Genomic DNA, 19,022 nt, shown 5'->3' on the forward strand with positions numbered 1-19,022 from the left:
GTCCGTACGTCGCCTATCAATGACATTGTATGCGCATTACCCTCGGTTTCTGGTTTTACACCGGATGTAGGCATGAAGACAACACCTCCCATGATTCTGCGAAATCAAAGTGTCATCAAGCTACACCTTTGTTTTTAAAAAAGCGACCTCTAGTGAAGAAAAATTACATATTGTGTCTTTAATCACGTTATGGTACGATATGAAAGGTGGGAAATTAATATAATAATATTCAGGATTAGTAATTGTAAGTGTTATGTTTGGTTTCATTGTGTTTTAGTTTTTTTTTTCTCATTCACTGTTAGTTGCCTTGGTTTCTAATTGAATTGCATACCTGTTTCCTTTTAGTTCATTAGCTTGTATATTTTGCACTGATATTGCCTTTATTTTTATTTATTTGACTTAAATTAATTATAATTATTATATTCTGGATTAGTAATAGTAATAATAATTAGTAATAGAAAAGAACAATAACAACAACAATTATTTATATGCCAATATATTATTAGTATTAGTAGTGGTAGCAGTAGTATTAGTATCTCTTTCCTTTTCACACAGCATCACAATATAGTTTAGTTGAACCTGTTGCCGTCTGTTTGAGATTTGAGTAGTTTGTGTAAGAAGCCACTGGCAACTCAAAAGCATGAATGAAAGCATAGGAAAAATCTTCAGAGGGCTGTTCAACTTGATTTCTTCTACTTTCGTAACTGTGAATGTGGCCTATTGTCATTGTAGGGTAAGATGTGAGCCACAGCATGTCATCTGCCCCAACGTTTCTGTGCAAACCGTAAACATGGGCAGAATCACTCACAGCGCTCAGCTGTCCGGTAAGGGTCTCAATGTACTGCTTCAGCTTTTCCGTTGCAGTCAGACACTCCTGAAAGAAACTGACAGGAGAAAGCTATTTTAATTATAGATCCCGTAACAAAACAGCGTAGATTGTCAAGGCTGCATCTCTCTTCCTCTTTATTTCAATGGTTTCTCATCCTTTCAAATTCCAGTCACATTTAAAACATCGTGACAGACTCGAGCATGGAGGGATGTGACTATAAAGCAGGGCAATCAGTCACACTAAACATGCATTAAACACTGATGGTGATAGTGCCAAGCAGGCACAGGTGCGCTGCCTGGCCCAGAGATTTCTCCTCACACAGATGACTTTGTTCATTTTGCCATGGTATGGTTCATTTCATAGGACAACTATGTTGTGGGGGATGGATTATATTGGTTTACGAGGACTTTTCATCTGAAGGATTGTTCTATATCCATAGAAATGCATGATAAACTTCTAAAACCTTCAAAAATCACAGTTTTATCATAGACTTACTTGCACTGAGAGTGGTAGTGTTTGATGAGGTTCTGTAGCAGGTCTACTCCTTTCTTAGTCTTAATTTCATTTACTTTGATGAGGTACTGTTTAGGAGTAAAACAGATGAGATTTAAAAAAATGAAAACTTTTATGTGGCAAAAATGTCAGTAAAGACTTACATTGTTACACACAAAAAAAAAAATCAAACAAATGCTGTTCTTTTGAACATTTTCTAACAAAACATTAAGCAGCACAGCTGTTATCAACATTGATAATAATCAGAAATGTTTCTTGAGCATCAAATCAGCATTTTAGAATGATTTCTGAAGGATCATGTGACACTGAAGACTGGAGTAATGATGCTGAAAATTCAGCTTTGGCACCACAGGAATAAATTACATTTTTTAATATTTTTAAAATAGAAAACAAATTTTTTAGATAGTAATAATATTTCACAATATTACTATTTTACTCTATTTTTTGATCAAATAAATGCAGCCTTGGTGAGCATAGGAGATATTTTACATAACCATTAAAAACATTTTACCGACCCAAAATTTTAGAAGTGTAGGTAGTGTAGATATACAGTCAGAGACTTTTTAGAGGCGTGGTTCTCAACCAGGGACTTCCAAGGGGGCCTCAAGATGACTTAAAATCATTTAAAGTAAGACAAAACAAGCATAAAATAAGCTAAAACAACTACAAATCAAGATATTTCTGTAATGATCTCTTTCTGTTTTGGTTTTGTTTTCATTCTGTTCCCTATGCCGCTTTTCCTGAGTTTTGTTTGCTAGTTAGTGTCTATGGTTTCTGATTGGATTACATTCACCTGTTGTTCATTTAGTTACCTTGTTATCTCTCTAGGTGCATCCCAATTTGCGTACTAATGCACTATTCTATGACGTTTGTAAGTATAAATAGTGCAGGTAGTGCGTTCACACTGTAAAATCCAAAAAGAAAAAAGTACACTTTAAATACCCGGATGATGCACTAAATTAACGGAAAAAAACAAAGTGTGAAATGTAGGAAACTTCATGCACTTGGCTGTTGCAGCTTTTATTACGCAGCGCAGGGGGAGGGGCTTTCAGACTCCGATGCTGAATGACAAAATAACCTTATAAAATTCACACATTACATGGATGAGTACTGTACAAAGTGCATAAGTACATAGTGTATAAGTGCATAGTGTGTCATTTGGGACTATGTATTTTGTACTCGTCCTTGTGCGCTCATTACAGCCACATACCGGGACAGATTACATACTTCTAGTTAGGCTATGATATTTTATTGGGTAGAAATTGTGAGTTGGGGGGGCTTCAAATATTGTTGCGGACAAAAATGTTGAGATCCTCTGGTTTAGTCTTTCAAAAATATCATAAGGACAATTTGATAACTCAACTATTTTAATTCATAATGGAGTGTCATACTGATGATAACACAGATGAGCTGATCTCAGCATTAATCTAACAATATCTGTCCTGTTCCTCTATAGCAGCTTACACAAACACGAGCGGATCTTACTTCACACATCTGTAGCTGGAACATCCTGCGCTCTTTCTCCATCTCTTCTGCAATCTCTCCTCCGCTCACCTCTGTGCGCACCATACCATACTGCTTCGCCAGTTCCCTCTTCTCTTTCTCGATCTTAGTGCTGAAGGGGACAGAAAGTGGACTTTTGTATTGTGTAGTACTACATAACAGACAAACAGATGCTATGTGTTTGATTTGTGAGTAATTTAGAAACACAATACAAAAGTATTGTAAGAGAAGTGAAGCGAGACACTTATGAGAATTGTAATGAAATGAAGAACAGAAATTAGAAGGAGCAAAATAACGATACAGGAAGTACTGGAAGGATCTCTGGTAATAATCAAGGATCAGGAAGTTAGATTAGAAGGTCAGGAGTTTTTGATTTTGCTATGTTAAACCTATGACATACATTTTTTGACTTAAAAATATTTTTTGCTTTCTAATAGATTAAAATGACAACAAATTGTGATTAATCTCTTTTTTATACATTTGTGTGAATGACACAGAGATGAGAATGTATGTGCTACTTTTGAGTTTCCTCCCACAGTTTTATTTTAAAAAAGTGATTTTTATACTATTAATGTTAATGCTACATGATATCCATTGTGATATGTGCAGAAAGGACCACATTTCTGATTTGGTGTCTATGAAGAAAGATTTCAGCCCTGCTGATGTTGTTGTGAAGGTACATAATGCAAAACATGTTGAGAAATACTGGTTTAAACAACCACGGCATGTAATAATGATGTAAAGAAATATGAGAAAAAAAGAACAAGAGAAAGTGATTGTGATGCTGCAGAGAATATGTAACACATGAGGCACAAAAAAATATATCCTACACAGTTTCTAAAATTGGTTGCTTGAAACAGAATGTCGTGACAGAGACAAGGGATAAAATGTTTTCTCTTTCTTATTTTGAAGCTTTTGCAATATCTCGTCTAATGAATCAAAATAAACCAGCGCTCAGTGGGTGTCAAAAAACACAGGCACAAATGGCCAGAATAAGCCTCATTTAAAAACAGTGTTATAAAGAGCACTCACAATTTATTCTCATAATCTCTCCATGCTTTGTCAAAAGGCTTTTTCAGGTCCTGACAAGATGAAAACAAGGAGTTAGAACAGAGTCAGATTTACATCATCTTACAGTAAAAGACAAGAATCAAGAATTAAGAGAAGTCATCAACTGTCTTTTTACCATCTGCTCACATTAAACACTGTGCTTATGGTAATGATCTATGTAATGGATATCTGCTTGTAGAGGCAGAGAACACATGTCTTGTTGCCATCTGGGATATAATATCCAGCATATTTCATCTGTATTTTCACCATATATACTGGAACACTAATCAAAATATCAAAAAGTCACATGGTAACTTTTGGACAAGGTACCATTGTCATTTCCTCTTTTTTGCTACCATAGTATAAGAATATGGTAATCATTCACTATAATGGTATACAGTTTGGTTCTATAAAAAATGTCCTGGCAAAGGCAATATTTATACAAATGTGATTTATTAAAATATGCTGAACTTATAAAAATAGTTGGTCCCACTTTATATTAAGTGGCCTTAACTACTATGTACTTAAATCAAAAAATAAGTACAATGTACTTATGGGTTCATATTGAATTGCAAAACATTTGTGCTGCTAATGAGGTGGGATATGGGTAAGGTTAGGGAAAGCTTTGGTGGTATGGGTAGGTTTAAGGGTGGGGGTAAGGTGTAAGGGATGGGTCAACAGTGTAATTATAAATGTAATAACAGAAATTAATTACAGATGTAATTACATGCAGGTGTTTTTAAAATATAAGTACAATGTAAAAACATGTATGTACACAATAAGTGCATTGTATCAAATTATTAATTTAAATGTGAGTACATAGTAGTTAAGGCCACTTAATATAAAGTGGGGCCCGTTCATATACATTTAACATATTTTAATTTCATATTTCTGAATTTATTTGTAAAATATTTGATTTATTTTACATTTAATAATATTTTTATAATTCTTATTGTTTTTAGTTTTCACAATTTTACATCGCAAATGACACTATCAACCTAACAATTTGAGTACTTGCCTATAAAGGAAGTTAAAATACTAAAATGAAACCTAAATAATCACAATCTATACATTTACAAAGCAAACCTAAGACAGTAATGTATTGTATTGTAGTTCAACTTACACCTTTGACCTCTTTCAGATCCCCTTTTACCAGCGAGTCCAGGAAGAAGTTGATGTTGTGCAACATGCTCTTCAACTGATAAAACAGAAATATTAAAACGGAAATTGTAAGCTGGCAAAACACATTTAGACCCAGTTTATGTCAGCACATGCTTGCTTAGTTGCAAACAAGCACATTAAAACATGTTTTTTACTCTAAAATCAACTGAATATGAACATGTCAGGAAAGGATAAGGAACTGTGGACAGGGAGGTGAGAAAACCTTTGGTGGGGAAGCTAAGCTGTTTGCAGATAAGGCCTATCTTGTAAGTCCAAACTGTGGCTAATATTAAAATACTCTTTGGGATTATGCAGAAGCCTAACAGAAAACCTTCCCTGGAGCATGTGTCTCACCAAGTTCTTCATTGGCATCAGCAGTTCTTTGGAGAATTCTGCAAACTTATTAAAGGCAGAAGCCACTTCCTGTTCTCCATTGTTGCGGAAATTTACAGCCAACTTCTCCATGGAATTGATGTATGACTCCAAATGTAATATGTGGTCTGGAGGGAGGACAGCAGCAGAAGTTCAGCACAAACCATGAAAATATAACCAAGAAAAATTTGACCAAGAAATTTGACTAAAAGCATGTGACACTAAAAACAGAAAGAGGTGTTGATGGGTTTAGGTCTCATAGGGGGATTTGCTCTCCACTTCATTCATATTCATAGCTGGGCGGGAGGAAATGCTTTGCATTCCCTGTCAATCTTTCTAATGAATTAACACAGAATCAAAAATAAATGAATGCTTCTTACAGTCTGATGTGAATGAAATAAAAACAAAAACCCTAACCCTAACCCATGTCAGAGTGAAGACTTGCATTTGTGACAAAATGTTGCTAGCACCTAACCAAAACACCTGACTAAACGAGAAATGATACCCTTTAAGGTACTTTCTCACACATTTAAAGTAATAAACCCAACAGAATCAATATTATTTCATGTTACCTTGACCAGAGATATTCTTTGCTTTGGCTGCTTTCTTCATTTTCTGCAAGATTGTGCGGTCAGAATCCAAGGCCTTTTGAAAGAAAAAAGAAGGATCTCATCAACAATGAGTTAGGAATTCACATTCATGCATTAAGCAGATACCAGCAAATTTTTTAAGACTGGATTAGTGAATAAGACAGAGGTTTCTATTCATAAAAGAATCCTGAGTTTTATGTTTCCACAAAAATATTATGCACCACAACTCTTTTCAACATTGATAATTTCATTGATTTCTGAAGGATCATGTGACACTGAAGACTGGAGTAATGATGCTGAAAATTCAGCTTTACCATCACAGGGATATGTGTACTGTAATAATCTTTCATAATATTACTGATTTTACTGTATTTTTGATCAGATAAATGCAGCCTTCAGAAACATTAAAATATCTTACAGACCCCAAACTTTTGAACGGTAGTGTATCTTGAATGCACTGTAAGTCAGTTTTGATAATAGCATCTACCAAATGCATAAACGTAAATGTATTTTCATTCCAGACCATATATTCATAAGTCACTTCAATTTGTTTAAAATGGTGTTGAAATACACATAAACACAAAGAAACACACATAAACCACAAATGGAACTTGAAATGGCTCCTTACAGAAACATATTTCCTGTTTCAAAAACAGCAATTACACGCAATCATGAAATGATTATGAAATCATAAAAGGCTAAGAGTTGGTTACTGAGCATAAGCCAGTCAGATCACAGACCAGTCATCTATTACAGGTACCCAGATCTAGACTGCGATGCAGGGGGGACAGAGCTTTGGTAGTAGCTGGCCCAAAGTTGTGGAACAAATTGCCTTTATCAATCAAAACAGCGCCCACGGTGTCTGAGTTCAAAAGTCTTTTAAAAACCTATCTGCTTTCTTGTGCGTTTAACGTCTTGTGAATATCTATTTTGAATTTTTGGTGATGGACATAGGCTACTTTGTACAGCACTTTGGTCAACGAGGTTGTTTTATAAATATAATAAACTTGAAAGTTGAAACTTGAGTTTGCACTCTGAAACTGGACTGCTGAAATTACACCTGATACATTTTCTATACTAAAATCTAATCTACTACAGAATTAAGCAACAATCTGGTTACTATAAGGCAGCAACTGGAGCATGAAGTCTGATTGTTGTGTCACTAAATAAGCAAGAGCAAACAAGGAAAAATTAATTAACAGCTTCATAATCGCTTGCCATCTGAGAACATGATACATTGCTGTGTGTGTGTGTGTGTGACTGTTGTGCTGGGGTGAAATCGTTAACAATTTGGCACGTTTTAAAATGTATTTTCATTTACCACATCAGTTTAGGGCACATGTTGTACAATAAGAAAGCATGTGATTCATTATGTGGCCTTGTAAACAAGATTTCATTCCATACAGTATTGCAACATGCCTGCAGTTTTACAGTCTATGAATGTCTAGTTTCTACACAGATTTAACCGTATTTCCTGTCCCAATTATCCCTCCCTTCACTCAGGATAAACAATTTGTTCCTCAGGGTATAGAACGAAGCCCTGAAAAGGGTCATAACACTTCCCTAGCTCATATCCCATCAACCCATTTAGCTCCGTCCTGAACAGCTCCCGTCTTTTTAATCACAGGTGATTTAGCATAATCACATTTTCACAAAAAGAGAATCTCCAAAGTCTTATTGACTAAAAAAGGTTTGGGTTTAAGACCTGAGGGTGTCCCCAAAGAGCTTTTGGCAAAGCAGATTCATTTGTTTGCTTTAGTTGAGAGAAAAAGGAGATAGATCAGCTGCCATGTTTTTGTACGTGCCACTGAGGATCAAACTGAGAAGTCTATTATATACAAAACTGTACATTTAGATAGTGTAATGCTGCACTTGTTCCAGGTCAATCCAGCTTTGCAAAATGTAAATCATCTCAAAACAGTGTTTTCACTAATACAACCATATTGTATACCCCATAATTGAATGCATTGAAGAACTACATTGCACATGAACTTAAAGGGTTAGTTCACCCAAAAATATTTTTTTTTTCATTAATTACTCACCCTCATGTCGTTCCAAACCGTAAGACCTTCCTTCATCTTCGGGACATAAATTAAGACATTTTTGATGAAATCCGAGGGTTTCTGAACCAAAACATAAATAACTTTATTCAACGATTTCTTCTCTCCCCTGTCAGTCTCCTATACGGTTGATGAAGTGAACGCAGTGCAGCGCTTCCATGTCGACTCATTATTGGCCATCTCCTACGTCAAAATATCGCGCATGTGTCGTGGTGCTCACATGTACAGTGTCGGCCAATACTGAGCCGGCGGTCAGACGTAAACACGGAAGCATTGCACTGTATTTACTATGTCAACAGAATAGGAGACTGACCGAGGAGAGAATAAATTGTTGAATAAAGTTGTTATTTTTGTTTCGTTTTTGCGCACATAAAGTATTCCCATCACTTCATAACATTAAATTTGAACCACTGTTGTCACATGAACTATTTTAACGATGTCTTTACTGGACCTCAAAACGTGCAATGACGTTGTCAGGTTCCTAAACCCTCAGATTTAATCAAAAATATCTTAATTTGTGTTCCGAAGATGAACAAAGGTCTTACACGTTTGGAATAACATGAAGGTGAGTAATTAATGACAGAAATTTCATTTTTGGGTGAACTAACCCTTTAATGACAACAACACCCACTAAAGATTGGAATACACTTCAGGACTTTTCCACAGATTTTCCTTTTGTCTGGAAGAGTCCATGTTAAGGCAGGAATACACTACTTGAGATATTTTTGTTGAATTTTTAGAATGCCATGTTAATGGACAAATATGTATATGTAGCACATTTAAAAGCATCATGGGGAAAATGCAATACATAGTGTTCATACAGTTCATACAGTAGTTAGTCAACTATTGTTAAATATGGCAGTCAATCCCAAAAATTGCCTGCATTAATAACTTTCATGTCATGTTTATTGTACTGAATGTTATGTGCGCAGGTGGAATTTCATAACATGAAACTCTGTAACATGACTTTGCAGAAAACTCAGTTTACCTAGATTCTTTGTTCTCCTTAGCCTTGATGAAATCAACTTCCTTTAAAAATAATCCCAGTTTCTATGGAGACTTCTTCCTGTTTCATAGCCGAGGAACTCTATCTCTAACGCTCATGTCTTATCTTGCTGTTTTTATTCTCTAAGGAAACAAGCCTGTCAAATGCCAGCAAGGATTATAAGCAATTTATATTCATTGGTGTCACACATGATAGTGTGAAGAGGAAAATGTAATTCACTGTTATTAGTTCAGAGAGCCCATTATGAACTCCTCAGCCCAAATTGAGAAACATGTTGGGTGTGATGTGAAATCATCTGACACTGAGCAAGAGTCAACTGTCATATAACCAACACTTAAAGGTATAGCTGATCCCAAAATGAAAATGCTGGCACTATTTTCTCACCCTCAGACTTTTTTCTTCTGTGCAACACAAAAGGAGAAACTGATTGTACAATTTAACTCGTTATATAGTGTAAAATCTAATGGACTACTTTTATTATGCTTTCTTATGCTTTTATTCTTTTATATTGACAGCTGCACTTTCATTTTATCTCCCTTTGTGTTCCACTGAAGAAAGTCATACAGGTTTGGAATGATGTGAAGATGAATACTGACAAACTGGCAAACTTTCCCTTTAAATGAAGCAAACAGGAACCGAACACATTCAGAGATGTTTGTTTTGCATCAAGGATGTTTGGCTTTATTTTTAGCTCTTCCAGTTAGGTCTGTTATGTGTACACTGGGCCAATAACAATTCAACCGTGTGGTATTTTTCACCTGGAACGGCATTCCATGCTGAAATTCACATTCCCCTGACTAGGCAGAGTGTGAATTCTGTACTCAGCATGACTAACCTCCCAGATCTTTTGTTCTATAGTGCAGCAATGGTGCCTGGCCTTTTTGAATTGGCTTTTTGTGTGCATTTAGTGCTTGTGAGATTCCCCACAGCACACATAGAAAGGACAGAACAAAGTAAGACCAGTGATAAACAGCCATAAATACTCATGGTAAACATGGGCTTATGAAGGTGTGACCAAAATGTTGTCGGTTCAGTTTACATTTACATTTTTTTACCAAAAGAACCGCCATCTTATTCTGCCTTCCATTGTGCTTGGGAGGGAAGCATTGAAGTCTTTTACATACTGTGTTTCCTTAAACTACAGAAACTCTGTTTAAACTTTGTTGTGAATATTTTTCACGCCAACATGAAAATGGGATCCTATAATATTAGAATATGGCATATAATATTCGGCATGTGACTCAAGAGGACAAGCAGTTTAATGAATGGATAAATTAATATAAAATTTAAAGTTTACCCAAAAAATGTGAAAAAATATATCTTAATATGGGACAATATATAATATTATACTTTTATGACAAGTACCATGTAATTAACATGTTCTCCAACCAATACGACCATATAGGTCGTTTGTCACTTCCCTGAAATACGACTCATAGGAGCGTTTACTAAAGTGGCGCCCCTATCGACAACAGGACACTTTCATTTTAATTCATGAAATACGACCTATAGGAGCATTTGCTTTCATTTTAATGCATTTTTCCCTTTTATCTGCATCAGGTTTCGCGTAGCTCAGCTGGTAGAGCATTGCAATAACAATATGCAATCATGTGATCATGCGATCGTGGGATTGATCCCAGGGAACACATGTGCTCATAAAGTGTAAATGCACTATAAATCACTAAGGTTAGGTTTAGGGATGGGGTAGGTGTAGTCATTAATAAAATTTAATTTTTGTAAATGGAAATAGGAGAAATAGTATAAAACGTCCACACATTGCATTTAAATGAACACGCATTTTGATTGGTAATGACAGTCATACGTCATTTCATGACGACAGATGGAACACGACACTGTCACTATTTTTACGCCCACTAGAGGGCGCATGACTTCAAAACGTAAATATAGGTCGTAATATGGTGCTTAAAAAACGTATAGGGTCGACTCGTTTTTTTGTTTTTTTTTGGAGGAGGCATATAACATTTAGAATTATGAGGATAGTTCAATCAAAAAAATAAAAAATATGAATATTTTTTTCACATCAGTGAAAATGAAAAATTATGACATGTTAATATGGGATAATATATAATATTGTAATATAATATAGCAAATTAAATTTAGAATTAAATTATTAGTTGACTCTGCTCTGTTTTCATCCAAATATGAAATAGTATCTTAATAGTGTATTATACTGTATATATTATTATAATATAACATGGAACCAGTGTTGGCAATTTAGGGATTTTGTCACTAGATTTACTGACTTCACCGCCCCTTTTTGAGACCTTTTTCAAAAGTTTAGGAACAAATCTAGCAACTTCTTGGACAAACCTTATCTAGATTCTTATTTTGCCCACTGATCTATATTCATATTTATATAGATAAATGAATTTGCCATTGTGATGTCATTTAGTGACATTTAGCTACCAGTTTTGAAAGCATTTGGCAACACTGTATGGCACATAGCATTTTGAGTTATAGGGATAGATCATAAAAAAATCCCAGTTATTGTACAAATTGCCAAGATGTTCCTTTGACAACAATGCTGCTTCTCACATCTTTAAGTTATTTTTCCAAAGCTTGTTTCTGTTCCCAAGGAGAAAACAATGTCTAAATTCAATAATTTCATAATGTCATAATGTTATTATAATAATGTCATAATTCAAGAACTCAAATGTGAATTAAAATCCAATTTAAATAACTTCAAATGTTAATCATTCACCACAACAGAACAGACACAATGTTTCTTGTACTGTCACATAAAAGCCCCATGCTTCATGTCACGAATCCACCATAAGACTTGCAGTAATAATGTTTTGAGCTCTGAGGCATTTTATAATTGAGGAGCACGACCAGATGTTTATCTCCCTCTTTTGTGCTTAATGAAGCAAAGCCCACACAGACAAACACAGTTTGTTCAAAGGACCAGTTCAGGTCCTTAACCAAGACGGCCAGAAGTGAAACTCAAACTATATCACAATAATACCATGCAACCATTGAAGAGTTCACTTCCTCACAGTCATTGACTGTCAGTTATGAGTAAGATCAGGTAAAAACTAACTAGAAACTGGTCATTTTTTCCAGTAGCTTCTGAGGAAGCCCAGATGAAAAAAAGTCCAGAATTACTATGAATGCTTATTTAGACCTGTGGGTCTCATATAAAGTGGCGAGGCATGCTATTTATATTGTGTCCACAGTGCTCTAAAGACTAAAAAGACTGGTCTGAAGTAAACACACACACACACGCACGCTCAGAAATAGCATAAAACCCACTCAGTTCAAGCTCAGCAACATGGGGAATCCAGAACAGGTTTATCATGAAGTCAGCAGATGTTTTATGATATAAAATAACATGCTGATACCACTTCCATTGCAAGCAAATGTGTTGCCACGGGGCTTTATCATATACTGAAATAAACCTTTAAATGGGTGTTTAACCACATGACTCTTCTAAGGAACAAGATATTTTGAGAAATATTGGTCTTGGTTACCACTGACTTGCGCTATATTGAACCTTTTATGTTCCACAAAAGAAATGCAGGTTTGAAATGAAATATGGTTGAGTATGTGTTCCTTTTTTGGATGAACTGTCCCTCTAAGTCTAAAAGAAATTGGGATCAATGTTTGTGAAATCACTAGGTAAGTGCGTCAAACTGGCTTTTTAAGTGCTGCAGTAATTCACAATAATGCATTTAACTGGTTCCCTGGGGAAACAATGCCACGGGGTTTGGTCAAATGGGGTATCAATTACTTTTACGTGTTGAATTCATTTCATTTTATTTTCATTAAAGGTGCTCTCAGTATTATTATTATTCAAAAAGATTAAATTAATTTTTTTTAATTCATTTTAGATACATTTCTTTAGGCCTATGTGTAAAACTTTTTGTGTACCTTTGCTCATTCTCACCAAATGTTCCAGGAATAAGGATAATAGTAATATCAGGTGTCTCTGCTCTGAATGAATGGGTAACCCTGCTTTACTTAATACAGGAAAAACAAGGCTTCTGTTGGTGTGGCAGATTATCCAAGCACTCCAATTATCTTTCATTATTCCTCTCCGGTGCCTCTGCTAATCCCAAACCGCACCTCATTTCAATTAACTTTCAGCAACATACAATGGGAACGCAGAAGCACCATGTTGTGTTGAGGTGTGTATTGGATCATCATCAGAAATGTCCAGGGAAATCTTTCCAGTTCCAGCTTTGTCATTAAGTCACATGACCCAAACAGAGACTCTATTATAGCATGGGGTTCCCATTATCTCTCTTGAGGTCAGTGCAGATTAAGGCAAAGCATCTGTGTTGTCTTATTTCCCTCTCCGTTCATCCTCTTTAATTTAATATCAGGTTAGTGATTAATCAAACTTTTCACGAGTTCAAACATAAAAAAACAAGTGAGATTCAAAAAATCAATGTGATCCAATGTTGTTTCGAGCTCCATTAACTTTCATCATATGAAGAAAATCATTCTTCAAAATACCTTTTTTTATTTTCTATTGAAGAAATAAAGTTTGGAAAAACATGAGGGTGAGTAAGTGATTTTTCATTTTTTAGGTAAATTATCCCTTTAATCATACATTCGCCCTCTTGTGCTTCTAATAAGTTGTTTTGAATGTCTTGTCCAAGCAGCAGGATTTGCTTCAGAGCCTGTAAATCTGCACTAAGGCAGATTAAACAGAGGTGTCCTTCATTAATGAAGTCTGGTCTTGAGGTTTCTGTTATAAAAGGCTGAGGAATTATTTGGATAGTGGAGGCTTACTCTAGACAAGTTCAGAAGAAAGACTACCACTCAAGTCTCTCTTATACCCCTTTTGTCCTGAACCCCCCTGAGGCTGTGCGTGTGCAAAGCTCGCTAGATATTAAGGGTGCTATCCTGTCACATGAAGCCCAAACAATCAAGCATGTAATGTGATGCACTGTTCAATTTGTATGGCTGTGCATTGCACAGACCAGGTCATCACCATGGTTACTTCACATTCCACTATGTCACTCTTATTAAAGCAGTCATCATTCAAATGTTACCACCCTGACCCAGCTGTATGCTTCAAATTGGCTCAACTGGGGTTCAAAATTAACACTATCCAAGAGCCATTGTGCATAAAAATAAATAAATGTGTGCAACTTTATAGGAACATGATGACCTGTGCTGTGTCAAAAATATGCGATATGTTTTTGAGGGGACGAATAAATTTATGAATAAAAATATAAAAATAACTGTAGAAAAAAAAAAACAGGAAAATACTGTTTTCCATTGAAACAGTAATATACCATAAAAACAATGCATTCTGGGTAATATTTGTTGTTTTAAGAACAGAGGCCTACTTTGTCAAAAACTACAAATAATATTACCCAGAATGCATTATAATATACAGAAGTAATATACTGTAAAACAATGCATTCTGGGTAATATTTGTCATTTTCAAGAAAATAGCCTATAGGTTACTTTCTCGAAAATGACAAATAACATTACCCAGAATGCATAGTTTTACGGTATATTACTGTTTTAATGGAAAACGGTATTTTACTGTGTAAATACGTTTTTTTACTGTTATTTTTTAGAGTGTATGATAAATAAAATGTACATAATAAATACAAATATTTTTATAAATGAAATTATAATATATAAAATATAGATTGAATAAACTTAAACTGTCATTTAATTGTCATGACACATAAATACATAAATCATTATTCATTTAGTTCATTGTATATATTAGATATTAAATATGTAATTATTGGCATTCATATACATTTTAATTTCTAATTTCTAAATTTTATTTAAAATATTAAAATGTTTATATATTTTGTATATTTTGACACACATACAGTATATATACTATATATATTTATACTTTTTGTAATAAAAAAATGACACCTCTGTGTTAAATTTTACAGTGAGTAAAGCACCTTTTTGTTCATGTGCTTTAGATGAATTTTTGCAGATGAAGGATGACAAACAGCAGTCAAAATACTTCACACTAGCAGGATTTCTTTGAGATGCACAACATGATTTTCACTAACATAATCACTATCCTGGATCAACATCCTTTGTTGGTCCTGGAGCAACATCTCTATCAACCAATCCTCCCATCCCTAACCCTAAAAACAGAAGGCAATGATTGGTTGAGGGTTCAACAACAACAATAACAACAACAATGGATGGATCCAGAAACATGACATGACATATTCATGGGCTGGTTCCTTAGCTCCAGAAGATCCATGAATCCTAAGCCGGCTTTTGTTTATGCAGCTCAATAAACACTGGATGAAAGGCACGTGCTCGTGATAATACAGCAGAAGCTCGTATTGACGCACGAGGAGCGATAAGAAGCGCGAGATAGCGGCAAAATATGAGGTAAAGAGTGAAATATATTACAGCAAAAATTATTTAAAAATAACGACGAGGAAATGAAGATGTTAATGAAAAGCGAGATCCTTCCTCTTTTAATTGCACGATATCATACAGAAACCACATGAAAAGGAAGATACATGATATTAATTATTTTTAAAAGCACCCTGATTATATGAATACAATAATTTTCTACACTTTAACTGACGATTTATCTTAAAATCACATGGTTTGGGGTGTTGGAAATAGGCTGCGCTCAGCCCAATGGATTCAACAAGACAAAGAGCATCAGTATCTGCTGTAGTAATGTTTGAAGCAGTGTTCGCAGGGGGAAAATATGAAAGACAACACGTTCATTGGCTTAAGCAGTTCTGCAATGCAAAACGGCACTGTTAAACAGGATAAAACGCGTATTGCCTTCACAAAAACACACTGAGACCTGCTCCTGATGTTGGACAGTACAGAACACCCTCATTTCATTCATCACGCTGTACAACTGTCAAAGACCAAATAAGAAGCGATTACAAAAGAAGGCAGCACATAAAGGCACAATATCATACCTCCTCGATGTTGTTGGCGGAATTTCGGCAACTTGTCATTTTGGTGTAGAAGGAAGAGGTGGTGGGAGAGCTGTAGTCCTCCAAAGTCTCCACGATAAACTCATCCACTGATATGAACTCGGGCATTTTGGAGGAAAATTAGGAAAATGCTAATTATAAAAGAAAATTTCACAGTAAGCCCATTAAAAATGATGATGTTGTTGGTGAGAAAGTAGCTAGAAAAATGTTAAGCTGTTTGAAAAGTTCGCACAGCGGTAAAGTAAAGTGCAGCAGTGTTATGTTTGGCTATAGCGGCGAACGCGCATAAAGAGGAAACAGGAGGGTTTAGTGTCAGTCTAGCGCTGACTGTTCGATAGTACGCATGCGCAGTTGGCCGACGGACCCCACAAAGCACACCAGACTGGGATGGTTAATAATGGTGAAACTATTATAAGCATCTACTGTGGTCAATATATTATCCGGTAGTGGAGAAAGCCATAGATAAAAACAGTGCACTGAAACAGTAAAACCAAAAAAAACCTGTTTTGAATGAATGATACCACCAGATATTTTATCTAAGATATTTATTAGTAGGCTACTTATCTATTTCATTTCATCTAGCCTCTTACTCTTATTGCTATGCAATAACTGATTATTAATTGTGACCCTGGAACACAAAACCAGGCATAAGGGTCTTTTTTTTTTTAATCATCTGAAAGCTGAATAAATAAGCTTTTCATTGATGTATAGTTTGTTTGGACAATATTTGGCCGAGATACAACTATTTGAAAATCTGGAATCTGAGGGTGCAAAAAAAATCAATTAAAAAAAAAAATCGCTTTTAAAGTTGTCCAAATTAAGTCCTTAGCAATGCATTTTACTTACAAAATAAATTTTTGATATATTTTCAATAGGAGATTTACAAAATATCTTCATGGAACATGATTTTTAATTAATATCCTAATGATTTTTGGCATAAAAGAAAAATAGATGATTTTGACCTATACAATGTATTGTTGGCTATTGCTACAAATATACTCGTGCGACTTATGACCGGTTTTGAGGTCCAGGGTCACAATTGATTAAATTAATGAATCAATACCTACATTAAGAATCAACCATTTATGATAATTCATAATTAAAATAAAATGAACATGTAGGATTATTTTAATTGTGTAGAGATTACATTTTCTAAATGTTATACACCTGAGCAAATAAAAAATAAATTAATGCACTTTATCAGAGACAAATGACTTCAACTAGTGGTGGGGATTTTAATTAATCCCAGTGAATTGAATCTTTCGAATCCGTTCGTCCACTAATTTGTTTGGTGACTGCAGGTTACACTACAGTACGTTCAGCCAGTAGGTGGCGACAAGTGTTTGTTTGTTTGTTTGTTTGTGTGTCTGTGTGTGTGTGTGAGAATCACTGAACCTTTTAACCGATTTGTTTTGAACTTTTGAGTTGAAACTTTGCAATTCCACAAATTGCCTCTTTAGAAAACGTTTAAGTGTTTTTCCAAAAAAATGACAATTTAAAGTAGATCTAAATTCTTTCCTCCATTTCTTCTCTACTGGCATGCCATCGACTCGTTTGGGGGTGTAACATTATATTCGTGCAGTAGCTCCCAGCTTCCCACCAATAAAATTCAATTAATCGAGATCGAAAAATACATGGAATAGAAATGTGAATGACTCATTCCATTAAAAGGTTCATTCAAAACACTGAATCACTGATTTACGAACTAAACACCAATATCTAAGACAGAACATCAGAAACTTGTCCAAGGGGACTTATAGCCACACACTGCCTGCTTTTTGGTCTGAGAGTGTAAAGAGCATAAAATAGCACATTATTAATAAAGCCTGGAAGTCACCTATCCCAGCTGTCACCTCTGATTAGAGTTTCACTCAGTCAGCCGCTGGCTCTACCCAAGACAGCACAAAGGCCCTGCAGAGAGACATGTGACCCCTGCTGCACATTCCCAAGCTGTTCATTCACAATATGACTGCTACTTCACATTGTGATGACTGGATGCCATAGTGCACTGCAAAATATTTCGTTTAAGATGACTACAGTCAACAAAAACAATAAAATGTCAAATATGGCCAAAAAAAAAAAAAGGGAAAAAAATTTTTGAACAAGACCCTGCAGAACTCTTGGGACAAGAACGAAAAACTCTTGTGATCAGGTTGGGTGAGAATAAAGAGGTGGCAATAAAGTAACTTAATATCTCAGAAAGATATGATAACAGACAGATTAATAACATATTTTCATAAATTCATTCACTCCTGAAAGTTGCAGTAGGCGATGGAAGTTGATAAAATGAAAGTGATAGTCCAATTACAACTGAGATGAAACATAAAATTGATCTCCTTACAGAAAATCCTGTGGCGCATCATGGTAATGATATCAGATGGTATAATATTCAGGTGATTACCATATTCATATACCATAATATTCACACGATACAACTTACGATAGTCTTCTCTTCCTTATGTGAAGTACACTGATCAGGGATAACATTATGACCACTGACAGGTGAAGTGAATAACACTGATTATCTCTTCATTAGTGGGTGAGATATATTAGGCAGCAAGTGAACATTTTATCCTCAAAGTTGATGTGTTAGAAGCTGGAAAAATGGGCAAGTGAGTTTGAAAAGGGCCAGATTGTGATGGCTAGACGACAGAGCATCCCCAAAAGATTTGATAAATGAAATGCAGGTGTTGTGGGGTTTTCCCAGTCTGCATGGTTTGATATTGCTGTGATGTCATGTGAGTGACAGGTTGGCCCACCCTCGTGCCAGTAAATACATTAGTAGAGAAAAGGAGTAACTGTTTTTTTAATTTTTTTATTTCATGGTTACTTTAAGGTTCACTTCTTGGTAATTTTATCCATTACATTGAAATATGATGATCTGACAGTTCAGATCAGGAGCATAACCATGGAAACCGTGGTTTATTATTAAGCGATCATTTGCATGTCCATTAGCTGCCAGTTTTTAGTTGTATTCCCATGTGACAGTGAGGCTTCATTGGTACATTCTAT

General features: G+C 35.2%; 1 protein-coding gene across 2 annotated transcripts in view; it reads right to left on the bottom strand.

Annotated features, from left to right (window-relative positions):
* Positions 1-16,305, bottom strand: part of unm_sa1614 (un-named sa1614) — a 46,360-nt gene extending 30,055 nt beyond the window's left edge. For both annotated transcript variants that reach the window (XM_067388073.1, XM_067388072.1), the window contains exons 1-8: positions 15,993-16,305; positions 6,001-6,073; positions 5,411-5,556; positions 5,019-5,093; positions 3,878-3,927; positions 2,828-2,957; positions 1,325-1,410; positions 809-884 (exon numbers count right to left, since the gene is read on the bottom strand). In XM_067388073.1, coding sequence (XP_067244174.1) covers positions 809-884; positions 1,325-1,410; positions 2,828-2,957; positions 3,878-3,927; positions 5,019-5,093; positions 5,411-5,556; positions 6,001-6,073; positions 15,993-16,118 — 762 coding nt within the window. In that variant the 5' untranslated portion in view covers positions 16,119-16,305. The remainder of the gene's footprint in view (positions 1-808; positions 885-1,324; positions 1,411-2,827; positions 2,958-3,877; positions 3,928-5,018; positions 5,094-5,410; positions 5,557-6,000; positions 6,074-15,992) is intronic.
* Positions 16,306-19,022: the final 2,717 nt, after the last annotated feature.

Source organism: Chanodichthys erythropterus, chromosome 6 (assembly GCF_024489055.1).
Source record: "Chanodichthys erythropterus isolate Z2021 chromosome 6, ASM2448905v1, whole genome shotgun sequence".
Classification (NCBI taxonomy): Eukaryota; Metazoa; Chordata; class Actinopteri; order Cypriniformes; family Xenocyprididae; genus Chanodichthys; species Chanodichthys erythropterus.